The sequence below is a fragment of the Hypanus sabinus genome, chromosome 4 (assembly GCF_030144855.1).
Source record: "Hypanus sabinus isolate sHypSab1 chromosome 4, sHypSab1.hap1, whole genome shotgun sequence".
Classification (NCBI taxonomy): domain Eukaryota; kingdom Metazoa; phylum Chordata; class Chondrichthyes; order Myliobatiformes; family Dasyatidae; genus Hypanus; species Hypanus sabinus.
The window spans coordinates 119,749,896-119,769,641 of record NC_082709.1 but is presented as its reverse complement, the minus strand read 5'-3'; the positions used below and the strand labels follow the sequence as shown (position 1 = coordinate 119,769,641).

At 39.9% G+C, this 19,746-nt stretch overlaps 1 protein-coding gene across 2 annotated transcripts in view; it reads left to right on the top strand.

The window, feature by feature from the left end:
- Positions 1-19,746, top strand: part of glra2 (glycine receptor, alpha 2) — a 215,707-nt gene that overhangs the window by 51,764 nt on the left and 144,197 nt on the right. The window contains exon 3 of one of the 2 annotated variants that reach the window (XM_059966154.1): positions 5,152-5,219. In XM_059966154.1, coding sequence (XP_059822137.1) covers positions 5,152-5,219 — 68 coding nt within the window. Of the gene's footprint in view, positions 1-4,990; positions 5,059-5,151; positions 5,220-19,746 lie in introns of both variants that reach the window. The other variant, XM_059966153.1, reaches the window with a different exon arrangement.

The window sequence follows — 19,746 nt, the reverse complement described above, 5'->3', positions numbered from 1 at the left end:
GAATGAGAGTGTGGATGAGTTGGCAAAGAAAACGTTAAAGAAAGAAAATATAGAAATACACATTAGTATCAGTAAAGCAGAGGCTAAGTGTGTAATCTGGGAAAAAATCATCCAAAAGTGGCAAGAAAGATGGGGCAGAGAGGGGAAAGGGAGGCATTTATATCAAATTCAAAAGAGTGTTACAGGTACTAGGGTAGGCAGTGGATACAGAAGAGAGGAAACTGTGTGGACTAGGTTAAGGCTGGGGCACTCTGCACTAAACAAAACATTGAAATTGATAGGGAAATACCAGACAGGTTTGTGTGAGGAATGTCAGGAAGAGGAGTCAGTAGAACATGTAATCTGAGGTGCAGTAAGTATGGGATACAGAGAGAGATGATGTGAATTAATCTAAGGGAATTGGGGGTGCAGGAATTCACATTAAAAGGGTTATTGGGCATGGGTGAGGGGGCACAGGTCAAGGTATTTTTAGCTTTCTTAAGGGATACAGGGTTTTTTTTATAGGATATGATGGATAATCAGGAATACGTTACTAGGATTGCCAAAGAAGGAAGGATAAAGTGTAGATTGTGGGTGATGAAGGGATTTAGAATGCAAGTCTATTGTCTGATCCACACTCCGGAGCAGAAGGTGGCGGTAATGCACCATTAAGCTGGGTGTCAACTGTTGTAAAACAAGAAGAAGAAGGAGAAGAAGGTATAGCTGGTTGAGCAGTTGTGTCACTGTGGCGGAGATCCAGGTTCAGTCCTGACGTTGGATGCTGTCTATTCCGATTTGCAAGTTCTCCCTATTCCCACATGGGTCTCCACCATTTGGTCCAGTTTCCTCCAAATCCCATAGATGTGTTGGTTGTTTGGTTAATTGGCCATTACATTGCACTTCCGGTTAGAATCTGGTTGATGATTGTTATGGATTTGGTGGGCAAAAGGACCTGTTTCTGTGTTGAACACCATCAAGAATGCCTACCATCCCATCCCTCGACAGCATTATTAGAAATCTGACCACTTATCTCCTACCGGCATACTATGGGAGTGCTTCGTGGTCACTTTGACTGACAGAACATAGAGGCAGCTTCATTAACCTCCACAGCCCCGCCAACCCTGATAGTCTCTGAGGCCACTGTGCAAGCATTCCTCAGGAGGATGAATCCACGGAAAATATCATGGCGCAGACATCATAATGGCCAAGTGCTGAAGATCTGTGCTAATCAGCTGGCTGGAGTGTTTACAGACATGGAGTGCTACCATAAGAAAGCAGCATCCATCATCAAGAAGCCCCTGTAGCCAGGCCATGGTCTCTTTTCACTACTACCACTGGGCAGGAGGTGCAGAAGCCTTTGGTCTCATACCACCAGGTTCAGGAACAGTTAATAGCCTACAGCTATAGCTATAGCTATAGCTACACTCACCACAACTCTGTACAGATTCTATAACCTACAGTCTCACCTTCAAGGGCTCTTTACAACTCATGTTCTCAGTATTATAATTTTATTTGCACAATTTATCTTCTTTTGCACATTGGTTATTTGTTAGTCTTCATTTATATATAATGTTTCATAAATTCTATTGTAGTCTTTATTATCCAGTAAATGCCTGCAAGAAAATTAATCTCAAGGTAGTATATGGTAACATACACATACTTTGATAACAAATTTTACTTTGACTTTGATTTTAAAACAGAAAAAGCTGGAAACACTCACTGAGTAAGGGAGCTCAAGTGGAGAGAAAATTAATGTTTCAATAATCTTTCATTGGTTCAAAATATAGACTGTATTTCTCTCTCTATGGGGGCCTGCTTAGCATTTCCAACATTCTCAGTTTTTATTTTCATAATAGATTACTGTATTTGCACAACTCAAATATTGGCTATGTGTACTAATGAGATCATACCAATAAATATGATTTCCCTCCCGTGAGTCCAGTTGTCTCGGCGGGAGAAGATTGTCATGGACCTGCTCTTTATGATTGGTAGTCTCCTTCTGGTAACCATAGTTCATGGAAGAAAGTCACTTGTGGAAGTGACCATGTGATTTTGTAATAAATGAGATCAGGGGTCACAGAATGTATTGATTCTTCACCTCCACTATCAGATTTCTCAACAGCCCATAAACCCATGAATACCACCTCACCATTTTGCTCTTTTTTGCACTATTTTTAAAATATTGCTTATTGTAACTTACATTAATTTTTATGTATTGTACTCTACTACTGTCACAAAGCAACAAATTTCATGACATATGTCATAGATAACAAAACTGAACCTGAGTTGTTAATTTCCAAAAGCGGATCTGAATTTTTGTGCTATTCACACCTTTCATAGACTGTTAGAAGTAATGTCCTATTTGCAATATTACTGTTTGAATCATTTATTGCACTTGCATACGTAATTGTGAGTGCAGAGATAATATTTTAATATGTAAGAGGCTTATGCATGTTTTATAGGCTAATTATCCTGTCATTAATGTACCAGATACGTGTTATTGAAAGGCTATCTGACGAATGCTACTGAAGCCTGAGATTGATGTATTGCTGATATCTGTATTGCAATTAAAAACAGAACAGCTCATGTTCTGGAATAGCGGACCTAGAGATGCAGTCATTAGTCTTGTGCCACATAACCCGCTGGAGGCTGCTAGAATTTATTCAAGATTCAAAACTGCTTAATGTCATTTCCAGTGCACAAGTGTAATGGAGACAAAATAATTGTTACTCTGGACCCGATATGGCACAAAAAACACAATAAGATAAAGAACACTGTAATAAAACAAAAACACAATAAGTATAAATATATAAGATAGCTTATATACATAGATTGATAGTACGTCCATATAGTGACACCAGGCACTAGAGTGTCTATACACAAGGTGGCTGTCAGGAAATGATAAAGTAGTGGTCATTAGGGGTGTAGTTTGGTGGGTTAGTGGGTGGAGGTGATGATCTGCTTGGGGAAAGTAACTCTTTTTGAGTCTGGTGGTCCTGGTTCGGATGCTGCATAGCCTCCTCTCTGATGGAAATGGGACAATCTGTCCAGGAACAGGGTGGTGGATCCTCCATGATATTACTGGCCCTTCTCTGGCTCCTTTCTGTATATATGTCCTTGGTGGTGATGATAGGTCGGACAGTTTTGACTATGCTATGCAGAGAATTCCCATCCGCCGCAGTGCAGTTCCCATACCAAGCAGTGGTGCAGCTTGTTAGGTTGCTCTCTGCTGTGCATCTGTACGATGATGTGAATATACATGTGCTCCCTTCAGCCTCCTCAGTAAGTAGAGGCCTTAGTGAGCTTTCCAGATTATGTAGAACATGCTCTGGGACCATGAGTATTTGTGTGTGATGTGCGCTTCCAGGAATTTGAAACAGTTTGCAGTTTCCACCACTGTGTCACCATTTTAAAGGGGGTGTGAGCAGTAAGGGCTCTCCTGAAGTCTATGTCCATCTCCTTTGCCTTGTTGACATTGAGGAAAAGATTACTGGCCAGGAACTGGGACCTTGAGCTCTTTCACCTCCTCTCTGTAAGCTGTCTCATCTATGTTGGTGATGAACCCCATTAGACCCCACCACTGTCACGTCATCGGCGAATTTGACAATGTGATTACTCGGGTGTTTGGCTGTCAGCAGAGTGTAAAGCAATGGCCTCAGCAGACAGCTTTGGCGGGCGCCCAAGCTGAGGAGGGAGGAGACATTGTTCACCTTGACTATCTGCAGTCCGTTGGCTAGGAAGTGCAATGCCCAGTTCCACAGTGGTGTATTTAGACTGAAGAGAAGGAGTTCGTTCACCAAGGTCTAATGTTGAATACCAAACTGGAATTCAGTTTCTGGAACATTTATGAAACTTTTTTCTTTCAATTTTACTTACTTTGGATTCAACTCTCTATTGGTGCTGGGCTATTGTTGCTCAGTGCTCTGCCTGGTTTCAATTAATTTGATTAATTCAATTTGGATCATTAGGCTGAATACTCATATCAAAGGTATGATAATAAAACGTATTTATGATGCAGCAGGAAGAAGGCTCCCTTCATCCAGTGGCTTGGTGTGAAGGTACATCATGCAGGCCCAATGACTCATGTTTAGTTACCTACTTGTTCAGCATTGTTTTTGCAATCTTCTCCCTCCCCATCAACCTGGACATGGATATGTTAAGGATCTTCCAATGAAATTTTTCTCAGGAAACACTGCTGACTCTGCTTCCCCTCCCAGTTACTGATCACAAACAACATTGTCCCTTCCTTTGTTGGGGAATACTCATAGCCACCAGCACTGTGATAGGAGGCAGCACTCCTCCTCCTTCCCCTATCCCCCACCCCCCCCCCCCCCCGAGGCCCACAGTCTCACCTCACAGACATAGATGTGCTAGAGAGTGACTTAAGAGTGAAGGCAAGAAACTTGAGGAGTAGTGGGGTGGATGTAATGAAAATCAAAAGAAAACAAGTGGATTCCCATCGCTGCCTGTAAGGAGTTTATATGTTCTCCCCTTGCCCATGTGGGTTTCCTCTGGGTGCTCCGGTTGCCTCCCAAAGTCCAAAGGCAAACCGGTTGGAAGGATAATTGGTCATTGTAAATTGTCCCATGATTAGGTTAGGGTGAATCGGTAGGTTACTCTGTGACGTGGCTCGAAGGGTTGGAAGAGCCCACTCCAAGCTGAATCTCACTAATGAAGCTATGCAGAGTGAAGTAAGAGAAAGATGCACCAAGTTCAGAGTTAGGAATTTGTCTCTGGAGACGGTGCTGAACGAATGGTATTGTATTAAGTTCACATTTTATACCTCCTTGCCCTCCCAATCTCAATTTGTTCAATTCTCACAAAGGCAATAATATTAGTAATCTATTCAATACCATGCCTTTTCCACAGCTGCCAGAGACAAATTTCTATCCCATAGGGCTATGGAATGACTGGTTATGTTTCATCACTTATCAAAGTTTGTCATCATGGCATCTCCCATGTACGTTCACTGCTCCAACTTGTATTGCAACATTGTCCTTGCATTTCACAGGTCCTCCAGTAAACGTTACATGCAATATTTTTATCAACAGTTTCGGCTCTGTCACGGAAACTACAATGGTAAGTGCTGATGACGACTGTCAAATAACTTGGTGTCTTGCCCGGTAGCAGTTTGTCAATTTTCTTTCTTTTGTTTTATCATTTAAATTGCAGGTCCTCCTGTTAATGTTACATGCAACATATTTATCAACAGCTTTGGTTCAATAGCAGAAACAACGATGGTGAGTGGGACTGATCATGAGGCCATCTTGTAATGAATTGCTTAGTTTGTCAGCCTACCACCAGGGCTTTTATCAGCAGGTGATCAAGATCAAGCTATCATGCTCCAAATTCTGTGTGTCAAGAGCAGTTCCCAATCTTCTGAATTACTGAGTGGCCGATCACTTGCCAGACGATCTGCACTCAGACTTTTTCACTTACTGAAAAAAAAAGTCCTGGAATTTCATCAAAAGCTGTTAATAGAAAGTCACATAAAAATTTGTTCTGAGCTTTCCAATGACTTACAAAATACAACATAGTGGGAATCAGCTTAAAGACCGGTAGCTCAAGGAAAAATCCAGATCATGTTGAACCCTTCCTTTTTAAATCCATCATTCTGAAAGAGAATTTAAGTATGTAGCAATGAAACTGCACTCATACTGCATTCAGCAGGATTAAGAAATTGTTTCATTTTTATTTTTGTTGCTCCTTTTCATCTTGTGAGACTGCATCCAAAGAGAGAGCGTGGCTTTCAAGGAGTAGGGATGTGTGAAAATCACTTCAAACGTTAACATAAAGCACCAGAAATACGAAGTTGGACCTAGCCCAATTCAGAGTAGTATATGTACAAGAAACTCACTCAATTTGGCCTTTATAGCCGGAAACTGGTTTTAAAGGTTTTGCAAATGTGAGTAATAAATTATGGAGATTCGGTTATAGAGTAAAAACAAGCATTGCTCACGCATTCCCTGGTTTTCTAGATTGCATGAGTAAATAGCACCATGTACTTACTTCACTGTAAGATTTCAGGATGATTTTGGTCAATGTTGTAAATGTGGAGACACTTCTAGAAGCCTTGAAATTCTGCCTTTTGAAGATTAACGCATGTACATTAAAATGCACACTAATTCTCACAACATAATTTTGCTCATTCATTTCCTTTGTGCCATATTTTAGTGAAGATGTTCAGCAATTTGTTTTCAATAGACTAACACCTCTGATAAAAAAACAGGCCAAGGAATTCTTTGGTAACACACACACACACACACACACACACACATATATATCTACAATGCAAATTTAGGATTGTAAAAGATTAAGTTTTAAAAGATAGAGAGCCTGTCTCCATGGCGTAACTACTGGGCTTTTGTACACTGCAATGGCACAAAAAGAAATCTCATCCCCCTAAAGAGGGGCAGCTTTGAATGAATAGTAAAAGCCTGTCCTGCCACTGATATTAATGTTCCAAGATTAAATAAAGTACCACCTCCCAAAGTTATTGGTCATATTTATTGAGCATTTTCTTACAGAAGCATATCTCAGTAGTCCAAAGTTTATGTGTAAGCACTGAATTAGCTCAGTCCTCTTCATATTGGAATGATTTTTTAATGAGACTATACTCACTGGAATTCAGAAGCATGAAGGGAGGGGGGTGAATCTTAGACTATAAAAGACAGGAGCAGAATTAGGCTATTTGGCCCATCAAGTCTTCTCTGTCATTTCATCATAGCTGATCTATTTACCCTCACACAATTCTCTTGCCTTCTGCCCGTCCTTCACATGCTGACAAATCAAAAACTTATCAACCTTTGCATTAAGTTCACCCAATGACCTGGCTTCCATAGCTGTCAGTGGCAATGAATTCCACATTTTCACCACCCTCAGATTAAAGAAATTCCTCCTCACCTCCATTCCAAGTGGACTTCTCTCTATTCTGAGGCTGACCCTAGACTACCCCACTATAGGAAATATTCACTTCACATTCACTCTACCTAGGCCTTTCAACATCCGATTGGTTTTTTTGAGAAACACCCCCCCCCCCACCGTTCATTGAAATTCCAGTGGGTACAGGCCCAGTGCTATCAAACACATCCCTGCCACTCCCGGAATCATTCTCGTGGACTTCCTCTGAAACCTTTCCAATGCACGTCACTTCTTATTTAAGCAGTCCAAAACTGTTCACAATGCCCCAAGTGAGGTCTCCCCAGTGCTTTATAAAGAGTCAGCGTTACATCCTTTCTTTTATATTCTAGTCCTTGCAAAATGGTTGCTAACATTGCATTTGCCTTCCTCACCACTGACTCAGCCTGCAGGTTAACCGTCAGGGAATTCTGCATGAGTACTCCAAAGGCACTTTGCACCTCGGATTTTTGAATTTTCAGCCCATTTTGTAAATAGGCTACACTTTTGTTCCTTCTACCAAAGAGTATGACCATTGACTTCCGGACAGTATGTTCCATCTGCTGCTCCTTTGCCCATTCTCTTAATCTATCTAAGTCATTCTGCAGTCTCCCTGCTTCCTCAACACTACCTGCCCCTCCACCTATTTTCATGCCATCTGCAAATGTGGCCACAAGGCCTTCAATTTCATCATAAAAATTATTAACATATAACATAAAAAGCAGTGTTTCCAACATGTGCTACTAGTCAGTGGCAGCCAAGGAGAAAAGGCTCATCTTATTCCCACTCTTTCTTAAGCCAATCACATTCACTTTCCATGCTAGTATCTTTCCTGTAATACCATGAGTTCTTAACTTGTTAATCAGCCTCATTTGTGGCACCTTGTAAAAGTCCTTCTGAAAGTCCAAGTACACAACATCCATCATTTATGCTCTGTCTATCCGACTTATTATTTCCTTAAAGAATTCCAAAAGATATTTCAGGCAAGATTTTCCTTTAAGGAAATCATGCTGTCTTTGGCCTACTTTAGCATCTAAGTACACTGAAACCTCAGCTCTAATAATGGGCTTTAATATTTTCCCAAACGCAGAGATCAGGCTACCTGGCCTATAATATCCTTCCTTCCGCCTCCCTTCCTTCTTGAAGAGTGAAATGATATTTGCAATTTTCCAGTCCTCTGGAACCATGCCAGAATCTGGTGATTCTTGAAAGATCATTACCAATGCCTCTTAAACTACCCCTTTCAGAACCTTGGGGTGCAGTTCATCTGGTCCATGTGACATAGTTACCTTCAGATCTTTCTCCTTCCCAAGCACCTTCTCACCAGTAATAGCAATTGCTGCATTCACTTCTGTCCCTTGAAACTCTTCCAGCATATTGCTTCTGCTTTCCACAGTGAAGGCTGATGAAAAATACTTATTTGGTTTGTCTGCGATTATCCTTGTCCCCTCTCCAGCATCATTTTCCAGCGGTCCGATATCCGCTTTCACCTCTCTTTCACTCTTGATATATTTGAAAAAACCTTTGCTATCCTCTTTGATATTATTGACTAGTTTATCTTCATATTTCACCTTTTCGCTCCTTATGATCTTATTGACTAGCAACTAGACACAATGGGCCAGATGGCCTACTTCTGCTGCTATTTCTTATGTTCTTACGTTTTTAAAAAAAAATTTAAATAATTATTAATTTATATATTTGAAAGGAATTACTGATTAATGCTAACCTAGAAATGATTGGAAAAAAATTGTGAGTTTGTTTCTCATAAATAAAGTTCACCTCAGCAGGAAAATGAGTTTTAGGAAGACAAATAATTATCACTTCAAATACCAAACCAAATTACTTGTTGAGACTAAGGAATATTTGTAAATTCAGCAGATCTGCCATGTTTATCACCTTCTGTTCTTTCAAAAATAATATCCCACATGAAGACTAGGTAATCATATAACATTATTAACAAATTATTTTCAATTTTTACTGGGAACTTAACTTCATAATTTCCAAAGATATTGCATGCTTTACAGTAATGTAAAGGCATTGCTTTAGTTCAATAGAAGTAGTGATGTTCGAAGAAATATTTGGCTACAGATTTGGGTTTGTATTGACCCCAGTGTAATAATAGAGAGATCCATTGTATACCCTTGGATTTTCTAAATGGTGAATTCATAGATGAGAACTAAAGAGAAAATATCCTTCTTTAGGCCAAACCCTTCCCATGACCAAAGGCGAAGCACAACAAAAATGAAAAAAAATATATAACGACATCTCCACCTCAAAGCCACACTTACCTTTTTGGCAATGGGTTAGAGAATGATTAACACAACGATTTGATTCAAAGAATTATTTGTATAAATAAATTCTTATTTCAACACCACCATTTTCAAATTACTGGATAAATTCAAAACTAAATCAAATTATATTACTAGGTGATTTAATATTTTTAAAACTCAATCCTTACTTTATGGTATTATTTCCATGTACTTATTCATCATGAGGAGGCTATAAAGGAATTGTTCAGATGAGATCTGAATAAATACAAAGATAAATTTGCATCTATCCATTGAAAATTGATGAGTAGGCCATATGAGATTGCTGTTTGATATACAGCACTTTAACCAGAACAGCATGTACATTCTGATTACAAAACTGGAAAAAGATTTCAAAAAGGCGACTACAAAAATTACTTTACTGCCTCTTTCCAGTTTCTTGAGCATTCAGTCTCAACCCTTATCACTATGTATTTTCAATTCAATTCAAGTTTAATGGTCATTCAGCCATATATGAACACCCATGAATACAGCCAATTGAGACAGCACCACTCTGGGGCCAAAATACAAAATGCAGTACCAACAATCACACACAGCACAAAGCACACATAGCACATACAAGATGGCAAGCACCTAAAGGTATCAGTAAGCTACAGCAATGCAAAAATAAAGTCCAGATCCGAGCCATGAATGGTGCGGAAATCTACAGAAAGTGACAATACAGCTTGTCTTCTGCCAGGCAAACACTGGGAGGGGCAGTGCTGACTCCAGCCTGAATGCTAACCCCAGTGCAGTGCTTTGGCTCCAACGTCTCTTTCCTGGTAGAGCTGGTGAGTCTTTTTTTTATTGTTTCCAAAGGTGTTTCTTCCGTAGAACTCACTTTATCTTAAAATCCCTTTGTCTTAAAATCTGATTGAGCTATCCAAACTCCGAACATAACCCTTTAAGGCATACACTGTTTCAGATGCACCTGAACAGCCAGCCATTAGTACTTACCACAGAGTATCATTCCCACCAAGCCCTGTAGAGGCTTTTAAATTCTCATGTCCCTGCCCCTCTGTTACTTCTGCCCTGCCAAGAAATCTCCGAAGAGGTAGATGGAAACTGTCTGCCCCTTGAGTCCATGCCAAATCTCACAACAATCACATTTTATTCATCCACTTAATTCACTGTAATCTTTTGTTCTCACATTACCATTACCAGCTTCTCTGATTCTCATGCTAAGCTCCCAGTCTGGTAGCTAATTAGCCTTCTGACCCGCATATCTGCAAGACATGGAAGGAAACCTGTGGCATATCCACAGGGAGAATGTGTAAGCGCTTTCCCTGTCTTCCCAACTTGCTAGAGATGTGAGACAGCAGCTTAGCCAGCTGCACCACGACTGATCCTGTTAAATCCAGAGCACACAAATAATTCCATTTTCCTTTGGTCATTGGATCCTAACTGTTATTAATATACAGCCACTGGCTACCATGCAACAGGCAGAATACTTATCTTCCAATTGTTAAAAGCATTTCCCTGCGCTAACTAGTTTAAAGGTACTAAATCGGAGCCCAACTGTGTTGTGATTTCTGCCATCTCAATATAGAATAATAAAGCAGGAATATAGTATTTAACAAAGTTAAACTTCCACATAATAAACTTAGTGACTTTGAAATGTTAGGTGGACCAAACAACCAATTTTTCATGTTCTCAGATGGTGTGGTACAAACAACAGATGCTGTTTATTTATCTCTGCCCTTAATCAGCTTCAGGGAGAAATAGGAAGGGAGCAAGTCCCAGATATAATGCTTGGCTGGAAGAGGTTTGAGTATGTCAGTTGCAAGTTCAACATGTGGATTAGAGATTAGATCTCTGCTTTTATTTTTGTTACCAAACACCCTTAAGGAACAGTGATTTATAGATTCTTAACTCTGAGAATATGTAGGTAAAAGTGCTCTCTCTGTAATGTCCATGTTTCAAACTATTACCCATTGTTTTCCAAGTGTTTAAATTGTGGTGTTTGGGTGGGGGGGGGGGTGGCTGTGGTGAGGGAGGTAACACAACCCAAAGTGCTTGTACAGAGAAAAATGAGAAGTATCACTACCATATAGCACAAATGTTAGTTACTTCACAGGATGTAGATGGTTGTCATTTATGAATTTATAGGAAAGGTAACTATAATAGTTTTCACGTCCTTAGATGTTAATTGAACATCCCTTCATAATAAAGGCAAACTTGTCCTTAGTTGCCAGTGTTTTGCAACAGTAAATTTTAACAAATGGCACAAAATGGTCAATGGGTCATGTGGTACCTGAGAAACTCTGCCTTGACACTTAAGTTACAAGATGGCTCTCAATGGATGTCTGTGCACGGATGTAGTTCTGTAACAGATGCATTTTAACTGTGTGTAAACTGCTTTCAACAGCACTTAAACAAATCATTCATTGAAAGTATCATGCGAAGGGGCTGCAATTTTGAACTTGATGGCAGTCAAACGCTGGTTAATTGGTGTTATTTTTTTCATGATGCTTTTACTTGCTGCATGCCATTTTCTGATGGGCTGGTTCTCAATGGGCTTTCCAGCAGCTATTGTGTATTGTTGCAGAACAACAAATTTGAGACTTCCCTCTTGTTATATGCATAGATAAATATTTATTTTAAAACGCAGTTTAAACAATAGTGGCTGAAAGCTTCATCCTCTCATGTTTTTAATAAACAAAAAACACAGTTTATGACATTTCCCTGATAAGTGAGAGATGTAAACTTGCCTGATTACTGCAGTATTGGTGACCAGAATGTTTGGTGGTTTAACTGTTTCATACAATGTGCCAGCTTCTGATGACAAACTTGCCTGCAGAGGCAGCCTTACAGTGTAATTAATCCCTACCAAGAACACCAGAATAATTTTAAATAGGGAGAATCTGTTTCCGCTGATAAGTGCATCAGCAACCAAAATACAGAGATTAAAGGTAGAAGACAAAGATTAAAAAAAAGAGAAGATATTTCCTTTGATGGTGTGTTGGAATGAGCTACACTGCTACGAGAAGAATAAATAATAACATTGAGACTTGAAATGGATATGTCATTTAGGGAAGTAAAATTGAAGTGCAATGTGGGAAGGCAGAGGGATGGGAATAGTTTACTAAAATCAGAGCAATAGACCTTTTGTAATTGCATGCTGTAATGGCCCAGAACCTGTGACCAGCACACTGACTAATGAGGAATAATCAATCTTAACATGCGCTGTTTCCCAGGAGGAACCATTTTGAGGGCAGCCAGCTCCTAGCATTATGACAAAAACTGATTATCATCCCGGGCCCTCAGAAAAGTAAATAGCAACGCACTAATGGGGAGGAACACCAACAACAGCTGACTCAGTCAATATCTTTAGCTTAGACGACCATCAATGTTTCTAACACTCAGAAGCATCTAAAAACAATTAGAAGTGTTAAGACTAATCAAATTTCTGAACTCTTCTTAAACAGTTTAAAATTGCAAAAAAAAAACGAAAACAACTAAAACTTGGTGTGATGTCGCATCTCAAAGATTGCATCTCCAGCAATTCAGGAAATCTCAGTATAAAATATATTCCTCAAGTTTCTTGAATGCAATGTAAACTTTCTGCCTTAAGATGAGAGTGCCAACTGTTGAGACCAGATGCACAGTGGACTAAAAAGTAAAATTGAGGGACTTGTGAGGCTCACAAAAAATCTTTGATTTCTTTTTAATGTTTCATCATACAACTCTCTCTACTAAATTCCAGCAGCTTATTGCCCATGCTTTCCTCAGAAAACAACCTGCCTATTCCATGCACTGAACTATCAAACCTCCTCTGAAATGTTTGAAATACTTCTTTAAATTAGGATATCAATACCATATGCCAACACAGACCATACAAAGAGTCTCAGCCCAAAAGATCGACTGTTTATTCCCCTCCACAGACGTTACCTGACTTTCTGAGTTGCTCCAGCATTGTGTGCGTTTTGCTCAAGATTTTCAGCATCTGCAAAATATGGCCTGGTTTCTAGGCAGACACCTTTGCCCCAAGTATGTGATTTCAATACTGTGGTGGGAGTGAGAGCCAGTGCGAAATGCTCATACCAGAAATACTGGGAAAACTGCAGCACATTCAAAAACAATGGAAGTGGAGCCCTGGTTGGGGTTTCTGAGAAGAAATGGTGTTAATCTACCATGTGAAAGAGAGGAAGAGAGCACCTGCTACAGGAGAATGATGTAAGACATATTGACTGGGATGGAATGAGCACAGGAAGGGAGGTTTAGTGAGAATAATGTTAGGGGAACAGTGTGTGTGGTCTCATTGGCAAGATGGTTGTTTGGGTGGATGTAACAAGAAATGAGCAAACAATTACAAAAAGTTGCAAATCTGTGGCCAGAAGGCTGGGATGTAGATCTTCAGAGGGCTGGTAAAGAAGCTGCTATCAGTGGAGGAGCCTGACTGGATGAACTCACTGATACTGAGAAAGAGGACCCAGTTCCTTGATCTTATCATTAAAGGTGAGGCTGGAAAAGAACCGCGAGAGGTGGTAGAGAACAAAGCTGAGTGTTAAATTCTGGCTCTGCATTGTTCCTGAAAAAGTGAATAGTCCTGACAGGCATGTGTAAACATGGCCCACTTGTGCTTTACTACACCCAACTGAATCTCATAGTGAATGACAATTTTTGTTTAGGCTGAGTCAGACCCCCATCCACCTATCATACCTTGTTTCACAGTCCTATACTGCAGTTTATCTAAGCTTTAAGTTTACAGTTTTGTGACTTGTACAAAATGCCGGAGAAACTCAACAGGTCAGGCAGCATCTATGGAAATGAATTCATAGCTGACATTACAGGCTGAGGCACTTCTTCAGGACTGAGAAAGAGGGGGAAATATGCCAGAAGGAAGTGGTGAAAGGGGGAAAGAAGCTAACTGGAAGGTGATAGGTGAAGACAGGTGGGTAGGAAAGGTTACGGGCTGGAAGAGAAGGAATCTGATAGTAGAGGAGAGTGGACCATGGGAGAAAAGGAAGGAGGAGGGGACCTGGTGGAAAGAAAATGAGATGAGGTAAAATGGCAGAGAGGGGAATAGAGGAAGACTGGAAGGGGATGGAATTTGTTTATTGGAAGGAGAAATGAATACTCATGCCATCTTTTGGATTCAATTCTCCCTGTTTCAGTTGAGTTTTCCATTTTTAAATCCATTGCGATCAATGCAATCTTCCAATTACTACTTGCAATCCTGTTTTAAACTGCTTGTATTTTATTGTACCATACTTGTATCTGTATCCTTAACTCTTCCTATCCCTTTGCTTCATGAAGAATTTTGTTATTTGCAGTGTATTTCAGTTCTCCATCATTTCCTTCAAGTTCATTGACTGCATAGTTCTTCACATTCAACATCATTTGTCTACTTTGCACTCCTATCATTGACATATCTACAAAAAATCCCTCTGTGATGAAGATTCTTCTTTGCAGTCTCCAATACCCCATAATTAGTTATCATATTTTAATATTATTTATCCTGGACTCTTGACAAATAATTAACTGTCTTTTATTTAAAAAAAAACAAATATATAATAACTTATTCCTGTTTTTCTGTACACTTACCAATCATGAAGAAGTTAATTAAATAAATGAAGGTCTGCAGTTTATTTTGCCTCTTGTGAAAAAGGGTTACATTTAGCTTCAATTAATAAATGATTTGCACAGTTCTAAAGCAAAGAAGAAGAATAATAAATGGAAGGTCAGAAGCTTAGAAATGGCAAGGAAAGAATAAACAGCAAAAGTAATTAGGTTCAGCAAATCAACTTGCCCACATGAAGTCCCATGTAGTTGATATAACTAATAGAGTCATAGAGAAGTACAGCACAGAAACAGGCCCTTTGGCCCATTTACTCCATGCCGAAACAATTTAAACTGTTTACTCCCAATGACCTGCACCAGGACCATAGCCCTCCATACCCCTACTATCTATGTTCCTATCCAAACTTCTCTTAAATGTTGAAATCAAGCTTGCATGGAACACTTGCACTGGCAGCTCATTCCACACTCTCACCAGCCTCTGAGTGAAGAACTTTCCCCTCAGGTTCCCCTTCTAACCCAGAACTCATGACCTCTAATTGTAGCCTTAACCAACCTCAGTGGGAAAAGCCTGCTTGCATTTACCCTATCCATACCACTCTTAACTTTGTATACTTCTATCAAATCTCCCCTCAATCTTCTACATTCTAAAGAATACTATCCTAACCTATTCAATCTTTCCTTATAACTCAGTTCCTGCACTCTTTCAACCTGTTTACATCTTTCCTGTAGGTAGGTGATCAAAACTACACACAATGCTCCAAATTAGGCGTCGCCACCGTCTTATACAACTTCAACATAACATCCCAGCTCCTGTACTCAGTAATTTGATTTATGAAGGCCAATGTGCAAAAAGCTTTCTTTAGGACCCCATCTACCTGTGGTGCTACTTTCAATGAATTATCAATCTGTATTCCCAGATCCCTTTGTTCTACCACGCTCCTCAGTGCCCTACCGTTCACTGTGTAAGACCTACCCTGGTTGGTCCCATTGAAGTGCAAAATCTCATATTTATCTGCATTAAATTCCATCTGCCATTTTCAGCCCATTTTCCAGCTGATGCAGATCCCTCTGCAAGCCACAGTAGCCTTCCTCACTGTCTACTACACCTGCTATCTTGGTGCTGATTTCATAAATTTGCTGATCCAGTTAACCACGTTATCATCCAGATCATTGATATAGATGACAAATAACAATGGACCCAGCACCAGTCCCTGTGGCACACCGCTAGTCACAGGTCTCCAGTCAGAGAGGCAACCATCCAGCATCACTCTCTGGCTTCTGCCACAAAGCCAATGTCTAATCCAATTTACTACCTCATCCTGAATTGGTGACTTCAATAAGAAATTCTACAGTGGAATAACAGAGAGAGTTAATAGAAAATAAATTGTCATTTAATGATTATATCCTGCATACTCATGTAGTATTACTGTAAATAAGAATAGTTTTGTTGCTTTATCAATCAATATATTTTAAAAGGAATTGAGTAGTATGTAGAAAGTGGAATACTAAAAGTTCAAGGCAACACAGTAGCATAGTGGTTAGCACAATACAGGCGAATTGGGTCAATTGCCGCTTCTGCCTTTAATGCCTCCCCATGACAGCGTAGGTTTCCTCTGGGTGCTCCAGTTTGCTCCCACAGTCCAAAGACCTATCGGTTGGTAGGTTAATTGCTCATTATAAATTGTCCCGTGATTAGGCTAGGATTGAATCAGAAGAATGCTGGATGGTGCAGTTCGAAGGGCCATCTCTGCACTGTATCTCAATAAATAAATAAACAAACAAACAAATAAAGGACGATAGAACTAGTTGGATAGCTCTTTCAAAACCTGATATAGCAGTAATGGACCACGTTGCTTCATTTGTGCCATGTGTTTCTCTGGGGTTGGTTTTGACTTTGCCTGATGGATTAAAATGGTTGGGGTGTAAGCTGAGAACCAATTTTTCATCTCTCCTTCGCTGGAATCACTTCTACAGATTCAAACCATCATTTGTCCAAGATTAATCAGTAATTGTGTTTCATTTCTATAAATTCTCATTTTTTATAGATAACATAGTCCAATTCATCAAATAGAGTGGAAAGGCAGAACAAATTTCTTACTTGCTAAAGAATATTTTGCATGTTGTTTACACAAGGCAGGTTTCATTACATCATTTATCAAATAACAATGTTATGCATGCATCAGTACTTACATTTTCTTCTGCTAGGGTACTGTTCCATTTTCCTGAATATTCAAAGATACTTAATTTCTTATTAACCACAAATAGTAAGTGAAGCTTCCCTATTAAACCTTGATGAATTGTATCGGTTTATATTCAGTTTTTACCAACTCGTGATTTTCCTGCCTGTTAAAATGGATGCCCAGGGAGAATTCTAAGATCCTAAGTGGAGAAAAGACTAGTCAGGAGGCTCTAACTGCTGCCTCATCACAGACTTTTTCAAAGCAACACACTCAAAATGTTGGAGGAACTCAGCAAGTCAGGTGGCATCTATAATAATAAATAAACATTTGATGTTTCAGGCTGAGAACCTTCTTCAGTACTGGAAAAGAAAGGGGAAGATGCCAGGATAAAAAGTTGGGGGGAGGGGAAGGAGGCTAACTAAAAGGTGATAGGTGAAGTCAGGTGAGTAGGAAGGGTAAAAAGGGTGGAGAGGAAGGAACTGATAGCAGATAGAGTGAGCCATAGGAGAAAAGGAAGGAGGAAGGGACCCAAGGAGAGGTGATAGGCATTTGAGAAGAGGTAAGAGGCCAAAGTGAAGAATAGAAGAAGAGGGGAGAAGGATGGAATTTTTTTTACTGGAAGGAGAAATCGATATTCATGCCCATCAGATTGGAGGCTACCCAAACGGAATATAATATATTCTTCTCCACCCTGAGGGTACCCTTTTCTTGACACAGTGGACACCATGGACCAACATGTTGGAACAGGAATGAGATTCAAAGTTAAAATGTTTTTCCACTGCAAATTTCCACTTCTGGCGGATGGAGCGGAGGTGCTCAATGAAGAGGTCCCCCAATTTACAACGGGTCTCACCAATGTGGAAAAGGCCGCATCAGGAGCACCGGACACGATAGACGACCCCAGCAGATTCACAGGTGAAGTGTTGCCTCACCTGGTGCTCTGAATGGAGGTGAGCGAGGAGGTGAATGGGCAGATGTAGCACTTTGGCTGCTTACAGAGATAAGTGCTGGGTGGAGGATTAGTGGGGAGGGATGAATGGACAAGGGAATCACAGAGGGAGTGATCCCTGTGGAAAGCAGAGAGAGAGAGAGAGAGAGAGAGAGAGAGAGAGAGAGAGAGAGAGAGAGGGAGGTAAAGGTGTGTTTGGCGGTAGAATCCCTTTGGAGATGGCAGAAGTTGTGAAGAATGATGTGTTGGATGCGGAGACTCATGGCGTGACAGGTAAACAGGTAATGACATGAAGTTACGGCAGTTGGAAGATGAGTGAGTGTGGAATTTCAGGAGATGAAGGAGATGCAGGTGAGGGCAGCATCAAGGATGCAAGAAAATAAATTATTGGGGAAGGCTTGGTGTACGACTGTTCTATGTAGCAGGCATAGCTAGGGCCCATGCAGGTGTGCATGGCTACCCCTTGAGCCTGGAGAAAGTGGGAGGAGTCAAAGGAAAAATTGTTAAGGGTGAGGACCAGTTCTGCCAGACGGAGGAGGGTGAAGGTGGAGGGGAACTGGTTGGCTCTTTTGAGAAAGAAACAGAGAGTTTTAAGGCTTTCTTGATGGGAGTTAGAAGTGCATAGGGACTGGGCATCATGATGAAAATGAGGCAGTTAGGGGCCAGGGAACTGGAAGTTAGTGAGGAATTCAAGAGCATCAGAAGTGTTGCAGATGCCAGTGGCAAGGGACTAAACCAAAGGGGATAGACAGAATGGAGTTGAGAAATGAGATCACAAATTTAGCGGGGCAAGATTAGGCAGGGACAATGGGTCTACCTGGACAGCCAGGTTTCAAACAATTGTTTTAGCATTTAATGAGTTTTTGTGACAGCAAATACTGCCAGTTGTCAATACTACATGTCTTTAATTTAGCAATTGGTTTAAAATGTACCAATTATTTCATCTTCAGGAAATAAATAGTGATAATGAAGTTAAAATGCCCCTTAATACAATGGATCTTTGGGGAGAAACCTAAATATTAACAAAAAGGGATGTCTGTGATAACCCAGGTAATCAATGAGCTATATTATATCTATATTAGAAAGATTGTTCATGGTGTGTTCCAGTGATTCCTCAGTCTCCACAGTCAAGGCAACTAATAAATCCTAATTATAACAATAAACAGAATCATCATCTGTAACTAGACTATAATCCATTGTTATTCCAATTCACTTCAGTGTGGGCAAATATTTGACTGGTTACCCAAAGGCCAGTAGTAGCTATCAATATCATTTCCAAAGTAGTCAATTTCTTAGTCAGCCTATTAAATTAAAACCTAGTGCGTAGTCACAGAAAATTTGCATGTGGATATAAGGAATGATCATAAAACCCAATGCAAACTACATGGAAAATGACAGAAAAATATTCTTTCACAGATTTTCCTAATATCATTTGAAGTATTGAGTGTAATATCATGGTAGAGAAGTTATATTAAGTTTGGAAAAGTTTCTCCAATCTGAAAGAACTTTCTTATGATAAACCATAGAAATAGGTTACATTATTACAAAATTTTGGAGATCAAGATATGAACTGATTTGATAGTTTGAAGATATTTGAGTGTAGATAAAAGCACACTACTACCTGGCAGGAGGATCTTGGGAGCTCAGAACAATGTGATATTATCTTAGAATTTGAACTTGACTAGCTAATTTGAATTCATGTACATTGCGTCAGGGCATCAATAATACAGAATCAGTTGATTGAAAACAAATTTTATGGAATAAAATCAAAAATGGCAATGTAAGGTATGACATCCATGATTAACAGGAGGGCGGAGAAAGCAACATGGACTTGCACAGCCCACTTTTGTTTTACATTTTATAAATTTATTAACTAACAAAGTTATTGTAGGCATAGAGTTCTGATTTCCTG